The sequence below is a fragment of the Pelophylax lessonae genome (assembly GCF_965119305.1).
Source record: "Pelophylax lessonae genome assembly, chromosome: 11".
NCBI classification, from domain to species: domain Eukaryota; kingdom Metazoa; phylum Chordata; class Amphibia; order Anura; family Ranidae; genus Pelophylax; species Pelophylax lessonae.
The window spans coordinates 133,185,804-133,205,833 of record NC_138778.1 but is presented as its reverse complement, the minus strand read 5'-3'; the positions used below and the strand labels follow the sequence as shown (position 1 = coordinate 133,205,833).

The 20,030-nt window shown below is 45.5% G+C and overlaps 1 protein-coding gene across 1 annotated transcript in view; it reads left to right on the top strand.

Moving 5' to 3' along the window:
- Window positions 1–20,030, top strand: part of TMEM104 (transmembrane protein 104) — a 68,472-nt gene that overhangs the window by 23,382 nt on the left and 25,060 nt on the right. Inside the window, exons 4-6 of the mRNA XM_082272331.1 lie at window positions 9,013–9,094; window positions 14,896–14,983; window positions 15,110–15,190. Coding sequence (XP_082128457.1) covers window positions 9,013–9,094; window positions 14,896–14,983; window positions 15,110–15,190 — 251 coding nt within the window. The remainder of the gene's footprint in view (window positions 1–9,012; window positions 9,095–14,895; window positions 14,984–15,109; window positions 15,191–20,030) is intronic.

Genomic DNA, 20,030 nt, shown 5'->3' with positions numbered 1-20,030 from the left:
ATATCTGGTCTCCCACAGTACATGGAACATGGAAATAAGGTATTTAGCAGTGTATAATGACTAAAATAAATTTTTCTCTTTCGTTCATTGACGGACACAGCTCCTGATATTCCTAACCATTGGGTTTTTTTTTTTCTCTGCCTAGTCAGGAGTAAGGACCCATTTCCTTGCTGGGGTCTCTGTTCCTGGCAAAATTTTTAAATTGAAAATGTTTTTTCACCTGGATTTTTTCCCGTGAGATCTACAATCAACTGCCGGACTGGGCGACAGGCTGGATAATCTGGATCCAGTGGTCACCCCAGTTTGGGCAGCGAGCACAGACTTCAGCTCCGTGCTAGGTCGGCCGTGACATAGCCCCACTGGACGGGGGGCTGGCCTGTGAGTTAAACGCCTTGCGAGGTCGCATATGACCAGGTCTCGGCCCGAGTCACAGCGTTCCTCCTGGCTGACAGCCCCCCCCCCCTCATTTCGATGCAGAGGGGTTCTGTCTCAAGCAGTGCCTGCTTCCTGGTATGGTGAGCAGCTGTCCCCCCTGGAGGGATTTTGGGGTGGACGTGGGCCCCTCCTTGGGACAGTCAGACCCCTAGGTTCTCTTCCTTCCCGCAGGCACTCCCCCTTTCCAAGTCCCACATCCTTCCCCCCCCCCCGCCCTACACATGGCCATATTTGTGTAGTCCAGCAGCCATTTTCTTAGTTTTCTATTGGAATTAGTGGCGGTCATGACAGTAGAGCCCTGTGGGCGGCGATATCGGCGGTGGGAGCACCTCCTCATTCATGGTCATGGTGCTGACTCCTGAATCATTTTACTTCCTGATCGCCACTTGTGTAGTGCAGATTTGCTTAGTTGCTGCAGGTGCTTTTTTCTGTGGGTGGTGAGTCTGGTGGGATCCTCTCCCTCCCTCCCCCTCTGGTAGTGCTGCCAACGCCGTGTGGGGTTGTCCCTTAGCAGTGTTTTACAGTTTTTGTGCGGTCACCCTGGTGACTCATTGAGTCTTTGGAGCACATTTCCCAACCTGGTCCCCTCTGAGGCTGCTGGGCCCTCCAGGGCCCAACCATCCATCCATCCATCCATGCACTGACGACAGTCCTGGAGTCCCTTGTGTCCCGGGTGGAGGTGGCTGGGGGGTGACAAACTAGCAAAAAGTGCCCCCCGCCTTCCCCTGCGCCACCTGTCTCATTAGATCCTGACTCTTATTCGGTAGCGGACATGGGTCACCCTACTGGGTCTGCAACCACACACCTGGATTCCTCTGATAGCGAAGATGATTCCTCCACATCTGCGACCACGCATGAAAAGATGCTGGTTCCCAGACTGCTTACAGGGCCTGTTTTGGGGCGGTACAAGACCTGTTCCCTCAAGGGGTGATTGTCCCGGTTCTGACCTTGGAAAGTTTTCAGGGTTTATACTCCAAACTGTTCACAGTTCCCAGGAAGGAAGGCAAAGTGCGTCCAAACCTGGACCTCCAGGCGCTAAACTGCTTTACACTGTGGGTACAGAAGTTTGTGGTGTTACCCTTTTTGGTCTCGCATCTGCTCCTCGGGTCTTCACAAAAGTGTTAGCCCCGGTGCTAGCTTTTTTACACCAACGGGGGATCGTGGTACTGGGCTACTTGGACAATCTCCTCCTGCGATAAATAAAATGATATCCCGCACAATGGGAACTGTGAGTGGATACTGCTATTTTTTAATAAATATATTACACTGGTACACTATGGGCTGTCCGAATTAATATCTTTTTCATGTGAACCTGGCGAGGGAACATACGGAGACGCCAGGGATACCTTACTGCAGAAAGGCCCGATACCCCTTTATGGGAACGGATTTGTGGCGAGTGCAACACCATTGGGGGAAAGCACTGCACAGCCTTTTATGCACTAAGGAGCACAAAACTGCAGTGATCACTTGATATTCATATGTTTAAAGTGTCTGCATTGATCAAGATCAGTGGCATGTTTATGCTATTGGATTAAGCACATATTAGGCTACTTTCACACGGCCGCTCCGCATTTCTTCTCCGCTGCGGGACTTTTTTTTTTTCACGGAGCGGATGACCCAAATATGCCCGCATATCATCCCATCCGTTTGCGGATGATATGCGGACATAATGTAAGTCTATGGGCATTGCGGATGTCAGCGGATGACACCGCTGACATCCGATTTTTTTTTTTTTTTCCTTCCTTTCCGTTTTTTGAACGGATGAAAAAATAGGGTTCTGTTCCGTTCCAAAAAATGGAACAGAACTGAAAGGAGGAAAATCGGATGTCAGCGGATGGTATTCCGCTGACATCCGCAGTGCCATTGACTTACATTATGTCCGCAAATCATCCGCAAAAAAATAGGATGATTTGCGGACACACGGAGCGGCCGTGTGAAAGGACCCTAACTGTGGACATTCAATACTTGACACTGTTACTCTTTATTATTTATTCAATTATTTACATTTATTTGATAATAATTTATACACTTGGCACTTTATATGTTTGCACATATAAATTATTGGTTTGGATTCAGCAACTAACACTGCATGGATTACTATACAAAAGTGTATAAGTAGGATACACACTCCCTCTAGTGGTGCAATATAGTATTTGTTTCTCCAGCATCATTCATATGGATTTTTTCAGGACATTTTTAGTATTGCCTAGCCGCGCCCCCCCCCCCCCCCCCCCAGCACTTATTTAACACAACTAGTTAGTGGATGATCCCCTCCAACGCTGCCTCTGTGGCCGTGCCCCTGACTCGACTTCCTTCCTCCCCTGCAAAAAAAAAAAAAATTGTCAGGGGGCAGTGGGCCGCATTACTTGCGGTACCGGGCCGCAGGTTGGACATGCCTGGTCTAGCACTTCAAGGTAGAAGATATATACACATTGCACTGGTCACTTTATGTTCACCTTGGGATAATATTTATGCGAATAGATATCATGCATATCTATCTTTATTGCTAAAACGCACATTTATTGATTTTTATCACATTACTTTTTGTAGAGTAGCGCCTTACCCCACATACTTACAGATCTCCTTCTGCAAGCAGAGTCTCCCTCTGCTCTGGTGGAGAACCTGGAGATCACAATACGAACTCTGTGGGAGTTCAGCTTGATTCTGAATTTTCAGAAGTCTGCTCTGGTTCCATCCACAAAGCTGGACTATATAGGCCTGACTCTGGACTCGGCCTTAGCCAGAGTGCTCCTTCCTCTAGAACAGTGGTTCTCAATTCCGGTCCTCGGGACCCACTAACAGGCCAGATTTTAAGTATTACCTTGGGGGATGCAGACTAGAATACTGCAATCACTGAGCAGCAAATGAGATCACCTGTGATGTAATTTAGTTATCTTGCAAACCTGGCCTGTTGGTGGGTCCCGAGGACCGGAATTGAGAACCACTGCTCTAGAAAACCTCCAAAAATTGCAGGCTGCAATTCGCATCCTGCTGTCCAACAAATGGTCATCCCTCTGGACTTGCATGCAGGTGCTGGGCCTGATGGTGTCTGCCTTCGAGGCAGTTCGTTTGCACAGTTCCATGCGAGGTCCCTGCAAAGGGAAATTCTGACCAAATGGGACAAGACTCCACAGTCTCTGGACAATCAGATCCGGCTGAGTCGGGACATGAAGGAGTCCCTGATATGGTGGCTTCGTTCTACGTTGAATCGGCTAGGAAATTCCTTCCTCCCCTTGTATTGCACAGTGGTCACCATGAATGCCAGCCTGTCTGCCCTGGGAGGCTTCCTAGCTGGGGACACTGGAAGAGTCCAGACTCCTGATCAATGCCTTGGAACTCTGAGCGATCAGACTGTATGGATTATTGGACGGTTCGTCTTCAGGGTTGTCCAGTGCGTATTCAATCAGATAATGCCATGGCCGTGGTTTATGTCAGTCACCAAGGGGGCACAAGAAGTGTCCTGGTGGTTCAGGAGGTAGCAGGCATTCTAAGGTGGGCAAAACAGTTTGTGCCAGTCCTCTCCGCCATACGCATTCCCGGGGTGGAAAACTGGCAGGCGGATTACCTCATGCGGCAGGTAATAGAAGGGTGCAGAGGTTTGTGGTTTGGTCAAGGGATCCTCTGGCGGACACCACAGACTCGCTGGTGGCCCCGTGGGGTCAGTATCGCCTTCCCTCCTCTCAGGCTTCTGCCAAGGTTTCTACGCTGGATCGAGGCAGAAGGGATTCCGCTCATCCCAGTGGCTCTGGACTTCTGCCATCTCAGTAGCTTCCTCTCTGGGAGGATCTGCTGTCCCAAGGACCGATCTTCCACCCTGCTTTAGTCGCTGGCTTTGATGACTTGGCTGTTGAATGCCAGGTGCTGAAGGATAGGGGTTTATCAGAGTCGGTGGTTCCTACACTGTTGAAAGTTAGGAAATCTACCTCCTAGGAAGATCTACCATCATACATGGAAGACATACATTGCGTGGTGTGAGTCTCTTGGGGCTCTTCTTGCTCCTTCTCAGTGGCTTGGATCTTGACCTTCCTTCAACGAGGAGTTGAACAGAAATTTGGCCTTGAGTACCTTCAAGGGCCAGGTGTCGGCTTTGGTGGTCTTCTTCCAATGACCTTTGGGGCGTACCTTTTTTTTCTTCAGGGTGTCCGACGTTGGGTTCCTCCAGTGCAGACTCTGTTGCCTTCCTGGGATCTTAGTTTTGGTGCCTTTTAGCTCCACAGAAGCCTCCCTTTGAAAATATTCGAGAGATTCCCCTGCTTATGCTGTCCAGAAGGCGGCCTTTAGTGGCCATCACCTCTGTGTGCAGGGTGTTGGAACTGGCGGGCCTATCCTGTCCACCTTACCTGGTGATTCACAGGGATAAGGTGGTTCTTCGCCCTGGTCTGTCATTCCTTCCAAAGGTTGTCTCTGATTTTTCATTTGAATGAAGGTATTGCATTGCCTTCCCTGTGTCCCCAGGCCTTTACATCCAAAGGAAATTGCCTTGCATGCCTTGGATGTGGTCTGGGCAATAAGGGTGTACCTGGCAGCTATGGAGTCTTTCAGGAAGTCAGACTCACTATTTTTGTGCTCATGGACGGACCTCAAAGTGTTGTCCGCTTCTTCAGCAACTATTTCTCAGATAGATCAGACAGACAGTGGTTCAGGCCTATTCCATCAGGGGTCAGGTTCCTCCTTTTCCAGTCAAGGAGCACTCTACTAGGGCGCTTAATGCCTTCTGGGTTTTCAGTGACGCAGGTTTGCAAGGTGGCCACCTGGTTGTCGGTGCACACTTTCAAAAGTGGATGCGTTGGTATCTGCGGATGCTTCTTTTGACCGCAAAGTTTTGCAGGCTGCTGTTGAGAGGACCTGATCCTCTGTGTGTGTGTGTGTGTGTGTGTGTGTGTGGTGTGTGTGTTTTTTTTTTTTTGTTTTGGGAGGTAGGCTCCAGTTTGTTTGAGCTCCCGTTGCCTGTGTGGCTAATGTTTAGCTTTGGGAATTGCTTTGTTGTTCCCAGCCCTCTATGCTTAACACTGCTTTGGGATGTCCCAATGGTTATGAATATCAGGAGCTGTGTCCGTCAAAGAACGAAAGAGAAAATGGGATTTTTAACTAACCGTGAAATCCATTTCTCTGTTATTAATTGATGGACACCCCTCTGTGGAGTTATAATTCTCCTTGCACTGCTTGTAACAAAACTTAGTGGCTATAGCAGAGAGATGGGTGTAGCCATAATTCTTTTCCCAGTATACTCGGGTTACACTACAGAATTTGTTTTTGCCTAGTGTCCTACTCCTTTAGCGGGCAGTATAACCCAATGGTTAAGAATACCAGAAGCTGTGTCCATCAATGAACATCAGAGAAATGGATTTCACGGTAAGTCAAAAATCCCATTTTCTCATCAGCAGTTACAGCAGTCTTGTGATTTTTAAATCCTTGTCTGGGTAATAAAAGGGGGGTTGGGGAACCAGCGCTATGGATAAGAACTGCCAGGCAGTGAAAAAAGGTTGCAGCCACCAACCGACCCCTAAGGAACTTAGGGGCAGAAATGTAGTGTGGGGGTGAAAAAGTTGGAAACGGCGCTACCTAACGCATGTGCAAAGATGCGAGTGAAGAGGAGAAAGTGCTTAGTGCGTACAAAATAGTGCAAGTGTGACACATATAAATATTGTGCTTGTGAAAAAATCACTGGCTGAATATAAATAATTCCAGCCGAGACAATAAATAAATGATGTATGTGAGGTATGGTAAAGATTAGAAAAATATATACAGGGTTAATAATTGTAATTTCCAATAAATAATGCTGAATAAATTAATTGTGAATAAATCATAAATAGTAAAAACCGTGAGAATGCTAGTTTGTATACCTTTTTTGGGTTGTATTTCCCTGATTTGAACACTAGGGGTCACACTTACCCTAAGGCCACAGATGGTATGTATGTAAGCCAAAAAAACAGGATGTAGGTGTAATCCTCAAACCTGCTTGCTGACGGTCCCTACGGACCAAAAAGATCCCATCTGGGTGCAAAGGGAAGAAAAGAACTTCTTAGTGTGATAAGTGAAGGGAGGGTATACAAAAGTATATTAGCGACTCACGCTTAGGTAGTGGATGCAGCAGATCGTGTCAGATAGTAGCAGTCTGCGCCGGGGAAGCTTCCGCGTTCCAAGCATAGGCGAGCTGCGGACCGGAAGTGACGTTGGGTTTCGTCATAGGATGTCTACGCTCCCCGTAGACGTCCTATGACGAAACGTACGTAGGGCGGAACCCAACGTCACTTCCGGTCCGCAGCTCGCCTATGTTTGGAACGCGGAAGCTTCCCCGGCGCAGACTGCTACTATCTGACACGATCTGCTGCATCCACTACCTAAGCGTGAGTCGCTACTATACTTTTGTATACCCTCCCTTCACTTATCACACTAAGAAGTTCTTTTCTTCCCTTTGCACCCAGATGGGATCTTTTTGGTCCGTAGGGACCGTCAGCAAGCAGGTTTGAGGATTACACCTACATCCTGTTTTTTTGGCTTACATACATACCATCTGTGGCCTTAGGGTAAGTGTGACCCCTAGTGTTCAAATCGGAGAAATACAACCCAAAAGGTATACAACTAGCATTCTCACGGTTTTTACTATTTATGATTTATTCACAATTAATTTATTCAGCATTATTTATTGGAAATTACAATTATTAACCCTGTATATATTTTTCTAATCTTTACCATACCTCACATACATCATTTATTTATTTATTGTCTCGGCTGGAATTATTTATATTCAGCCAGTGATTTTTTCACAAGCACAATATTTATATGTGTCACACTTGCACTATTTTGTACACACTAAGCACTTTCTCCTCTTCACTCGCATCTTTGCACATGCGTTAGGTAGCGCCGTTTCCAACTTTTTCACCCCCACACTACATTGTCTGGGTAAAGCTTGTAGGATGAGTTTTCATTCACTCAAGATTGTCCTTAGGGAATGCACTCCTGACCCTCTTTCTGGACAGCGGTGATTCGTCCTGTGCTGCTCACATGTACTCTCCCAAGGGAAAAAAAAAAACTCGCTAGCAATACACACCAAACTGAGCACGTGCAGCCTGTCCCCTGGCTGTGTAAATTTCAGGAAATCTATTGGGGACTGTTGAAGGGGAGGATCAGAGGAGACAGGATCGAACAGCAGTTTTACACAATGCAGAGGATTAACCCCTTTAGGTTCTACACTGAGTATAACAAGCATGCTTTACTGCCTGTATATACACACAGATTTTACTGTTGTGGGTTTAGTAACACTTATTTTAAGGTTGCCTGTCAGTTGTGCTCCTCGCCTGTACTCACCAATTCTCAGCTGAGATAACATGTCTATGTAAATATCCTGGTATGGGATAGATAGCCTCTTGCTTCTCCTGTCTCCTCCAATGATTAGATCAGCTGCAATGTTGTATGTCATGAAAAATCATAAGAGATCTCCATAGTATAGTAGCGTTAAGACATTATTAAAAAATTTATTTAAAACAATTACACTAACAATAGTAGCTCAAATCCTAAGCGTATAATCGATGATCGAATCCCTGCTCTGGAGTGCATTCCAGAAGATGGAAGTTTGTCCCCACTTGACACGTTTTGCCCCCTCTCACTGGGTGCCTTCAGAAGATTATCTCTTACGATTTGCACTAGTCCTTTTGTAGAAAGTATTTATGATTTTTTTTGTATAGAGAATTTATGAAGTGTTTTATGTATTTAATTGTGAACACCTTGCATTTGGAGTATATGCAAGAGCAGTGTTTGGCCCTTTGTAATGTAATCACTGGTTATATTAACTCTTCACCATAGTAGCAGCTCTAGTTTATTATTATTTTTACAATTTTATATAGGTTAATTGGCCATAGTTTGCACTTGACCATAGCGCCGGGTGTACAACCTCCCCCATTAGTACATACCAAATAATGTTTTTACCATGTCCTTGTTTTTAATATAACAAAAATATGTTCGCATAATCTTGTATCCATGTAGGGCAAAGTAAAAGGATCACTTATGCGCCCCCCCCCCCCTCCTTCCCCAAAGTGACCTATGATACTACTCTTGTGTCCCATCTAATCATACTAGTGCATACAGACTGTTGTAAGCTCATAATTGCTCCCACTCTCATGTCGCGGCTCTCTGGTAACTCCTGGATAGCAGTTGTGGAAACTCTGTGTAAAAAGCAAAATTACCTCCCAGATGTCTGATCAGACTGAGTTCAGACTGTCAGAACATCGTCCTTCTGATTGGCTAAAAATATTTTTTACTTTTTTTTTTTTTTTTTTTTTTTTTTCAGATAGCTGAGAAAAGCAATTAGAAAAATAGAATCTGTAAATTCTGATATTTACTGGATGGTACATGATATTGTATCCAGACAGATCCCAGACACAGACTGCAGATCAGACTTCGGAAGGCAAAACATTTGTCACACAACTGACACCTCTGAAACAAGAAAATTGTTCTGTTTTATAGAGCATATTAAATTGCTTACATGGCTAAGATTTAAAAATCACTCCTCTGCAATTTTGTTTTATTTGATGTGTATATTTTATGCAAATTGTTTCAGCTTTTTTTTTTTTATTCTAGTTATATGACCACAACATTTGTTATAGAAGCCATGGGTGCAGCTAATGCTCGACTGCGCTGGAAGAGATGGGAAAAGGAGGAGGTGAGTTCCCTGTTTTTGGTATGGAACTCATGCCAGTGGTCCCATGTGCATGCATTCTAGGTGTAGCATTTACTGTGTAACACCAGTGAGTAGCCTCTTGGCATTCAGAGGCAGACTTGTATAAAGTATTCAAAATTTCTACTTGAGTAAAAGTACAAGTGCTCGATCAAAAAGTTACTTAAGTGGAAGTGCTCGCAGAAAAAGTTACTTAAGTGGAAGTACTAAAGTATTCAACATTTTTTTTTTACTTAAGTATTGCAAGTATTTTTTTCAAAAAATTTGCTACTTAAGTACTAAAAGTAAAAAGTACCAGTAGTTTTGGAAAAAAATTTCTACTCAAGTACTGAAAGTAGAAGTACAAGTACTGTGTTATGTAGTTATTAAAGAAAGAAGTCGAAAGTTTGAACATCATATTGTTTTTTATTATTTCAAATGATTTATTCAAATGATTAACCTAAAGGACAATCACAATTCCTTAGGCTGTAACTTTTTGTAAACAAAAAACAGAAAGTATGTCCCTTCCTTCCCCTTTTAAAGCATCCACCTTTTAAAGCCAGGGGTGGTCTCCTTCCTGAGCTTCCTCACTCTCACAGCCAGGCAGATCACTTGAAGTTGAAGGTCCAGGGGTGGAAGGTGGTGTTTTTGGTTCGTCCATCTTTTCAGCTGATCAAAAGGCAGAACGAGCATGCGCAGTCTTCTTAATAGCGGATTGATTTGATTTGCTCAATTGATGAGGATGTGCCAGGCCAGCTTCATCAAACCTACAACGCTTAAAGTGAAAAATGCATCAAAAACTACTAACAAAGTGGCTGTGCTAAAAATGCTAATAAAGTGCCTGCAATTATATATATTCTTCTTGTATTCAAAATCATCGCCCACAGTATCAAAAATAAAGTGACATGTCTGTGCTAAATGCAGTGCAAATTATTCCCACAATGTAAATGTAATTCATATAAAATATATATGACAATACCACAATAAAATAAGTTGTGATTGTGAATAAGATAGGTGCAAGTTTAAGTGTGTAAACTAAACTTTATAACGAAAAGTCCATAACTGAATTCCAGTGTGCAATCTAAGAAGTGCTTGTCACTTGCTGTCAGGTGCTTCCACCTTTCTTCTGTGATCTGCTCAAGTAAAGTGGTGGACTGGATAGCCTCTCTCTCTGCCTCTCACCTTAGTAGCACTGGCACTGCACTGGTTCAAAAAGCTGTCTATATTATTTTCATTATACGAACTTGTCAGAACATGCTTCCACCACCTGTCCTTCACACTAGTAGTGCTCATTTGCTTTGCTCAAGTCAAGTGCCACTGCCAGTGGCCACTGCAGTGCAGGCACAGCCGCACAGGCAGAGGCAGGCCGCAGGAAGCACAGGCACCACCACAACACAACACTTATGGTCCATGGACCATGGATGGTCGGATAATCATCATAGCCGTCAGTCTCACTCTTCTTGGTTCAAAAAAGCCACCCATGACCCGTGTGTATATAATATATTAATATTTTATATTGATTATTTGATTCTCAAATGGCACATTTGCCATGGCAAGGATTAGGCCCTCTCCACGGTCCACCTCACTCACAGAGAGAAGAAGATGAGATAACGAAGAAAATGCTCCGAGTCCCGCCGCCCGTGTCACAACTCCTCTCAGTAAGGGCCCTAAGGGGTGGAGTCTGAGTGACACACAACACGTCTAGAGGCAGAGACCTCGAGCGGGAAGACGGCAGCATGGCTCCTCCTGTGCCGTCTTAACTTGATGATCATGACAGTGATTCCGCGGGCCGCGGCGCGAGCGAGGCTGTGGGATTGATTGAATTGAGTTGTGCTGCCTACTGCTACACGCTACCTACTACTAAATTGTGAGTCAGTATATTTTATTTCATTTTTATATATAAAAGCGGTATTGTTGAGCACTACTAGCCACTAGATCTCCTGGCTGTCACTTTGTCACATGTTGGGGAATCACAGCGGCTCGGCTCCAGAAGTGGCGGGTGTCCCCGTCATCCTGCCAGGGCCGCCAAGAAGTTCATCACCTAATCTTAAGTTATTAATATCTTATGAGGAGAGGACCTATGAGATTGAGAATTGAAATAATTAAATATATATGGCTTTTTGAACCAGTGCAGTCAGTGCCACAGTGCCACCCAGACGCTATCCACCAGTGCCACCACTATTAAGTGTGTTGGTCGGTCACTCGAGCACTGAAGGAGGTGGAAGCATCTGACAAGTGAAGTGACACTTTAGATTTGCACACTGGAATTCATTTATGGACTTTTCGTTATAGATAGGTTTACACACTTCAACTTGTTGCACGCACCTGACCTAACTTATTTTGTCATATTTTATATGAATTGAATTTACTGTTACATTGTGGGAATAATTATTTCCACTGCATTTAGGCTTTAGCACATTCATGTCACTTTATTTTTGATACTGTGTGGGCAGGGCACTGGGGGCAACGATGATATATCGATTGCACAGGCACTTTATTCGCACAGCCAAGTTGTGTTTGTTAGTAGTTTCTTGATGCACTTTAAGCGCTGTAGCACAATTTATTTGTTTGTTTCATGTTTTCTTTTTATTGGAAAGATTTGGTATAGCAGCTTTTATTATACACAGCCTTTATTTTCGTATGCGCTGATTTACAAATGACATTATGCACATTTTTTTGAGCTTTATGTAACCTGCCATCTACTGTTCCGGCAGTGGTAATTTTTTTAAAAGTAACGAGTAACTATGCAGCACAAAAAAAAATACTTGAGTAGAAGTATCGAAATCATTGAAAAAATGTAGTGAAGTAAAAGTAGAAGTAGGAGAAAAAAAATTCTACTCTAGGAAAGTACAGATACCGCATTTCGGTACTTAAGTACAGTACTTAAGTAGTTCTACTTCGTTACTATACATCTCTGTTCAGAGGTCAGTCTACTCCTCCAAGGAATGTGTTTTAGTATCCAGTTCAGCTTTTTGGAAGTACTACGTATTTACTTTTTTACATGTGGATTTGCACGATTAAGTGATTTTTGCACAATATTTTGTATATTTGTACATAGTTGCATAGTAGTTGAGGTTGAATAAAGACAATAGTACATCCAGTTCAACCTGTGTAGGCACGCATGGCCGTAATCATCTCTCATACCCCTGAATGTTCTGATCATTGAGATGTAAGTCTAAGAGTCTTTTGAAAGTAGCCATACTTCCTGCAGAAACCACCTCCTGTGGTAGAGAATTCCACAGTCTTGTAGCCCTAACAGTAAAGCACCCCCCACGTTGGCTGAGGTCAAAATGCTTCTCCTCTAATCGCATCGCATTGTATTGTATGTCCTTAAGTCCTCATGCAATCCTTGCGACTGAATAGCTTTTTTTCTATGCTGAGATCACCATTGAGATATTTATAAATTGCTATCACATCCCCTCTCAGGCGTCTTCTCCAGGGATAATAAATCAAGCGATTGCATACGCTCTTCATAATTAAGCTCCTCCAATCCCCTAATTAGTTTAGTTGCCCTTCTCTGGACTCTCTCCAGCTCCAACACATCCCTCCTGAGGACTGGTGATCAGAACTGGACAGAATACTCCAGATGCGGTCGGACCAGAGTTTTACAAAGTGGAAGGATTATAGTTTTATCTCTGGAATACATCCTTTGGAATGCATACTTTCTTTATGCATGCTAATATTCTGCCGGCTTTGGCAGCTGCCTCTTGACATTGCATGCTATTGCCTAGTCTATCCTCTACCAGGACTCCCAGATCTTTCTCCATTTTTGATTCCCCCAAGGGTCCCCCCCCCCCCCCCCTAAAGTGTATTGTGCTTTTATGTTTTTAGTCCCCAAGTGCAAAACCTTACACTTCTCCACATTAAACCTCATTTGCCATGTCGTTGCCCACTCTGTTATTTTGTCCAGGTCATTCCGTAGGATATCTGCTTCATGCTGTGCAGTTATTGCCCTGCCCAATTTTGTGTCCTCTGCAAAAACTGATAACGAACTACTGATCCCGTCCTCAATGCTGTTTATGAATAAATTGAACAGAGTTGGTCCCAGGACTGAGCCTTGGGGGACCCCACTTACCACCTCAGACCAGTCTGAGTATGCGCTATTTATTACCACCCTTTTGGACACGCCCTTTTAGCCAGTTCCGTATCCAAGAGCAAACCTTGTGGTCGATGCATGCAGACCTTATTTTTATAAATTAAGCGCTTGTGGGGAACTGTATCAAACGCCTTAGCGAAATCCAGGTACACCACATCCACTGGTCTCCCCCTATCTAGCTCGCATGTTTTTAAGTTTGCACAGGTTTGGAGGATTTGCATAAATTAGTAGTTTTTATAATCGGAGTTGTTGCATGATTTCTACCTTTTTTTTCATATTTGTTTTGCTTTTACACTTGGATTTATATAATGGTTTTGCAACTACAAGTAATTTGTGATTTTGTACATATTTTTTTAATTTTTTTTTTTTTTTTTCTATTTACACCCATAGGTGATTTTGTATGTATATGTGTGTATATATAAAGGGGAGGTTTTTGCATAATAGAATAATTTTACTATTTTTCTAGTCCCTTTTTATTGAACATATATTGTTTGTACATTAGAAGAGCGCTAGTATCATTTGATTTAGATCTAGTCTACCCCATGCGGGTTATATAGCAGCAGCTCCTTGTGTAAGTGATTGGGCAAAATCTTTTTTGTGGTGCAAGTGGAATCTCTCATTATTAGTTGGATTCAGTTGACTTGCTAAAAGTGTGATTGTCATTCAGGAAATGCCACTTTTCCCAAAAGTCAAATGTTAACCACTTCTGGTCCGGAAGGTTTAAGCCCCCCCCCCCAATGACCAGGCCATTTTTTGCCATACGGCCCTGCGTTTAACTGACATTTGCGCCGTGGTGTGGTCAGGTTTCCTCCAGCATCCAACGTGCCTCCCCATTGGATTAGCTGGGGACACCCCCCCTGAGACCAGATGAATCACACACTGAGTAGACCTAACTACCAATCCTGCTCCCTGATAAGCAGAGTGCATGAAGATTTTGCCTGCTGCTCTTCTGGTAAGCAGAGAGCCAAAACTACACTCTCCACCTGACTAGGAGGGTGCTACATCATTTATTACTAGTAATGGCGGTGATCAGCAATTTTTAGCGGGACTGAAACATTGTGGCAGACGAATCGCACATCTGACACTTTTTGGGGAACAGTGACCTTATTACAGTGATCAGTGCTTTAAGAAAAAAAAAGGCAATGTCACTGCACTAATGACACTGGCAGGGAAGGGGGTAATATCGGGGGTGATCAAAGGGTTAAGCGTGTCCCAAGGGGGGGTGCTTACTAACTGGGGGGGGGGGGGGGGGGGTTTACACTGACTGGGGGAAGACCGAGATCCTAGTTCCTCTAGGTCTTCAAGGCGATCTGCCTTGTTTACTTAGGCAGAGTGTCATTCTGCCTCTCTAGGGGGATGATCACGGGTGACCAGTGGACATTGGGGCTGCCGGACCCGTTGATTGACGACATCCTCGCTAGCCAATCACGGCGTGATGTCGCCAACTAGTGACTATTGAACGAAACGACGTACAGGTACGTTGTTTCGCGCAATAGCGCCACTTTGCAGCAGTATATATGTGGCGGCTGGTCGGCAAGTGGTTAAAAACAAAATAAGAGGACCAGATTACTACACCTTTGGGTAGCTGAGTTCAAGGTAAACCTTTCCAATGGGATGAAAAACCATTGTGCTGATGACTTCTTTATATTGACTATTCCTAATTTATGTATTGTCCTGTTGCTGCTGGTTTGACTTGTATCCTCTTCTGTAGGAAATGGATTTATCTGAAAATTCTGATAATGAATCTCTGTCTCCAGATGGGTATGACAGCTCAGAAGCTCGACCCATCCTTTCTGTGCGTGAGTATTTATGTGTCTTGTATGAAAAGCTGGGGAGAATTTCCATAAGTTCTTTTTTTTTTTTTCCTAAGATTTTCATTTATATTTTAAAAATATGACTGACACTTTTTTTTTAATATCTTTCAGAGCGCCGCGGTTTAGCCGACCCTTTTGAAATTGTGGAACGAGTGGAAATGGGGCAGATGGCGTCAATGTTTTTTAATAAAGGTATGAGTTATGATGTGCACAGCTTTTGTGTTTGGAATTGCAACGGTTTTATAATGCATTGTTACTTCACCACAGTCATTTCTATTTTAAATTATTAATTATCATTTTTCTGTTGGTAGCCCTTCCATATTCCAGCAGGTGGACCTAGATTCCTATAAAAAAAAAAAATGTTTTATTTATACTGTTTGTTTCCTAGCACCAGTGGAAATACATATTCATGAGCATTGCAATAGGAAAATACATCATCTGCACTATATTATATAGTGTTCAGTATTGAAATGAAAATTTCAAATCTGTCACACTTGTCCCTGTAAAAGGGGGGAAAAAAAAAAAAAAACATACTAGTCCACGGAGTCCATCACTGTCTTCTTGCAGACACAGCCCCCATTGCTCTACCTTGCTCCTGCGCAGAGATCTTGAAATGGGATCTGTTGCTTACACAAGCAAGCCACGGGTCTCTGCCAGGACCTAGACTCGACGGAGACCCACGGTGTGATCATGTATCAGTTTTTATGCAATGGTCTATTGGTTAAAAAATAAATTTATTTCGTTCTGTGACGGACACACAGCTCCTGATTTTCATAACAATTGGGTTATACTGCCCCCTACAGGAGTAGGACACTAGGCAGAAAAAGAATCTGGCTGAGCCTATGGGCAGTCCCAGGTGGTACACTCCCTCTCCCTGCTATAAAGTTTTTTTTTTTTTTTTTCTGCCTAGTCGGGAGTAAGGACCCAGTTCCTTGCTGGGATCTTTGGTTCTGCCAATTTTTTCTTTTTAAAATTAAATTTTTTTTCTCCTGGATTTTTCCTATGAGATCTACAATCAACTGACGGGCTGGATAATCTATATCCAGTGTTCACCCCAGTCTAGCCAGTGAGTGCACGCAGACCTCAACTTCGTGCTAGGTCAACCTGCGAGTTAAACGCCTTGGGAGGTCGCATACGACCGGGTCTCGACCCGAGTCATTGTTCCTCCTGGCCTACAGACCCCCCAGTTTGATGGAGAGGGGTTCTGTCTGGAGCAGTGCCCACCCGTTTCCTGGTATGGTGAGGAGCTGTCTCCCCCTGGAGGGTTTTGGGGTGGACGTGGGCCCCTCCTTTGGACAGTCTGACTCCGTGGTTCCCCTCCTTCCCATCAGGCACCCCCCCTTTTGTCTGTCTCCCTTACCCCCCCCCCCTCCACTTATGCTGGGGCTGGTTTGGGTGGTTTGGTCCACCTCCTGGGGTGGGGGGAGGGCACTATACTGTCGATTCGAGGTGCGCCGCCAGCGACTGGACAATCGGGTGTGTGGAGCGGGGGTGTTGTACCTAGTGGGGGCTCCCCGTCCTGCCTGGGTCTGTTTTTGAGGCTTAGGGATCCTTTCTGTGTCCCTGGAAGCCTTGAGGGGCCGCCATTTTGTTGTAGCCTGTGTTTCTATGCACATTTTTGCCATTTTGCGGTGGTTTGCTATTAAAAATAGCGGCAGCCATGATAGTGGAGCCCTGTGGGCGGCGATTTCGACGATGGGAGCCCCTCCTCATCCCCTGGTGCTGACTCCTGGATCTTTTTACTTCCTGATCGCCGTGCGTGCAGTGCAGATTATCCTTATCCCTGTGCTGTGAGGAGTCTGGTAGGGTTCTCTCCCTCTCTGATGAGGATCGCTTTGTGCCTGGCGACCGAGTGGTGCTGCCAATGTGGTGGGGATTGTCCCTTGCAGTGTTTTACACCTTTTTTGTCGGGTCCTGCTGGTGACTCATGGAGTTTTTGGAGCACATCTCCCCACCTGATCCCCTCTCTGAGGCTCCTGGGCCCTCCGGGTCCCAACCATCCATCGATGCACTGACGGTGGTCCTGGAGTCCTTTGTGTCCCTGGTGGAGGTGGCGTTTGGGGGACGGGGTAGCAAAAAGCGCCTTCCCCCTGCCTCGTCTTATCAGATCCTGAATCTGATTTGGTCGCTGCAGACGTAGGTCACCCTGCTGGGTCTGTAACCACGCGCCTACCCTGATAGTGAGGATGATTCCTCCACATCTTCAACCACGCACGAAAAGGCGCTGGTGGATGCACTGATTGTATCTCTGCGTGAGACCTTAAAGATGGAGGATGCAGCTACGACGGAGGCGCAGGTATCTTTTGCCACTCGCAAGCCATTCAGAGCGGCAAAGGGGTTTACTTTACTTTCCCTGCCTATTTTGACAAAATTGTTGCTAAAGAGTGTGGACGACCACAGCGTCCCCTTGGGGGCCCCTAAGATTTTCTAGGCGTTACCCCCTATGAGGAGTCCCTTATTAGGAAGCGGACTGTTCCACTGATGGTGGACCCTCTGGTTTCCAGATTGAACATGGAAACCATGATTCTGGTTGAAGAGTCCTGGCCTTTAAGGATCCGGCTGACAAGAAGGCGGAGGCTGTGGACCGCAATATGTACACTCTGGCTGGTTTGGCACTGAGACTGGTATTCACCATTGCCCTGGTGTCGCAAACTGACAGAGTGGGCTAAGCTTTTAGAAAATGACCTGGTGGGAGAACAGCTCCCCCCTACCTTTTGTTGAGCTGGCGGACCAGCTCGTCTTGGGGCTGCACTTTATCTGTAATGCCTCTTTGGATGCTGCTCCCCTAGTTGCTCGGCTCTCAGTTTCGGCAGTGGTTCTGCGGCGTGTCTTTTTTGGCTGGTCTGCGGACCAGACTTCTAAAAAGACCTTGACTGATCTACCCTTTCAAGGAGATCGCCTGTTTGGAGCTACCCTGGATGACATAATTTAAAGGTCTCAAAGGGGAGGGGAGGGGGGGGGGGAGAGTACTTTTCTTCCGCAGGCTACTAAGAGCAAGGAACCTTCTCAGCTTATAGGAAGATTTTCGTCCCTCAGGGTCAACTGACAAGGGCTCAAAGCCTTTCAGAGGATCCAGAGGATCCAAACGAACCTGGTCTGGCAAGCCCAGAGTGGGCTTCTCAAGACTCGTGGACAAGGCTCCTTCAGCATGAAGGTGCGCCTTCACCCGTATCGGGGGTGGGGGGATGTCTTCGCTGGTTTCTGGACCTGTGCACTTCCATGGCACAAGACAAGTGGGTCCACAAAGTAATTTGGTCTGGCTAAAAGATCAAATTTTGCTCTTGTTCCCCAGCAAGGTTCTTTCCATTCCAACTTGCTCCTGTCCGTTTGGGCCGGTACAAGACCTGTTCCTTCAAGGGGTGATTGTCCCGGTTCTGACTTTGGAATGTTTTCAGGGTTTTTACTAAAACCGGTTTACAGTTCCCAGAAAGGAAGGCAAGGTGCGTCCCAATCCTGGACCTCAAGGCACTGAACTGCTTTGTGCAGGTTCAGAATGGAGTTGCACAGTGGTGGCATCCCTGCATCAGGGGGATTTTCTTGCCTCTATTGACATCAAGGATGCTTACCTTCACATTCCAATATGTGCCAGTTACCAGCGCTCCCTCCGCTTTGACGGGGGAGAGGAGCATTATCGGTTTGTGCCGTTAACCCCTATGGTCTTGCCTCTGCTCCTCGGGTCTTCACAAAAGTGTTAGCACCGGTGCTAGCTTTGTTACGCCAATGGGCTACTTGGACTACCTCCTTCTGCGAGCGGAGTCTCCTAGATGGAGTGCTCCTTCCACTGGTCAAACTCCAGAAATTGCAGGCTGCAATTCGTCTCCTGCTGTCCAGCAGATGCTCATCCCTCTGGACTTGCATGCGGGTGCTGGGCCTGATGGTGTTGACCTTGCAGGTGGTTCCATTTGCACAGTTCCATACGAGATCCCTGCAAAGAGATTCTGGCCAAATGGGACAAGACTCCGCAGTCTCTGGAAATCAGACTTGGCTGAGTCGGGGAACGAAGGAGTCCCTGATATGGTGGCTTTGTTCTCCAGCACTTCGCCTGTGCAAATCCTTCCGCCTCTCGGACAATGGTCACCACGGATGCCAGACTATCCAGCTGGGGAGGCATGCTTGGCAAACCAAAAAGATATTTGGGGGCACCCCCTAAAACGCACAATTCTCAGGTTGGTGCTGCTAAAAGACCAATTTACAAATTGAACAATATAATAGCGCACACATACACAGAAAAAAATTGGTGTGGGAGATTGGGGTGCACACCAAAACCTCATTAGCATGGTCCACCTGTGAGTAGTTCCAGGAGGTGTCCCTTCCTTGCAGTTTCAGCAGAGGATTCTGCAGCCTGCAAACTTTTCCCATGACAGGAGTGAGTAATGCCCTATGGTTTTGAGAAGTGGGATTATCTTCTCTATGAATAGTGTAGGACCCACTGAAAATGGGGTACTTTGACGTAGTGGTGGGCTTAAGCACAGTATGGCCATATGGTGTGACCAAATCCCCATATTTACTGTATAAGAGCAGGTGTTTTTAAATAGCCTTGCAAAATTTGAAAACCAATTTTTTTCTGTGTATGTGTGCGCTATTATATTGTTCAATATGCTTGGCAAACATTCTGCTGTGGGGATCTGGAGACTGGAAGAGTCCAGTCTACCGATCAATGTCTTGAAACTCCGAGCAATCAGACTGTGTCTGGACCATTGGACGGATCGTCTTCTGGGATACCCATTGCACACTCAATTGGACAATACCACGTCTGTGGTTTATGTCAATCACCAGGGGGGCACAAGAAGTGTCCTGGCGGCTCTGGAGGTAGCCGGCATTCTAAAGTGGGCAGAACGGTTCGTTCCAGCCCTCTCTGCAGTATGCATTTCTAGGGTGGAAAACTTTCAGGCGGATTACCTCAGTCTGCAGGTGTTGGCGTCCCGGTGTACCGTTAAACCCTACCCTGTGAAAATTCCCTACCTTCGTCCCTTCCGGTATGAGTACGTCATTCAACAGCTGGGCCGCTTCCCAGTGCACATGCTCACAGCTG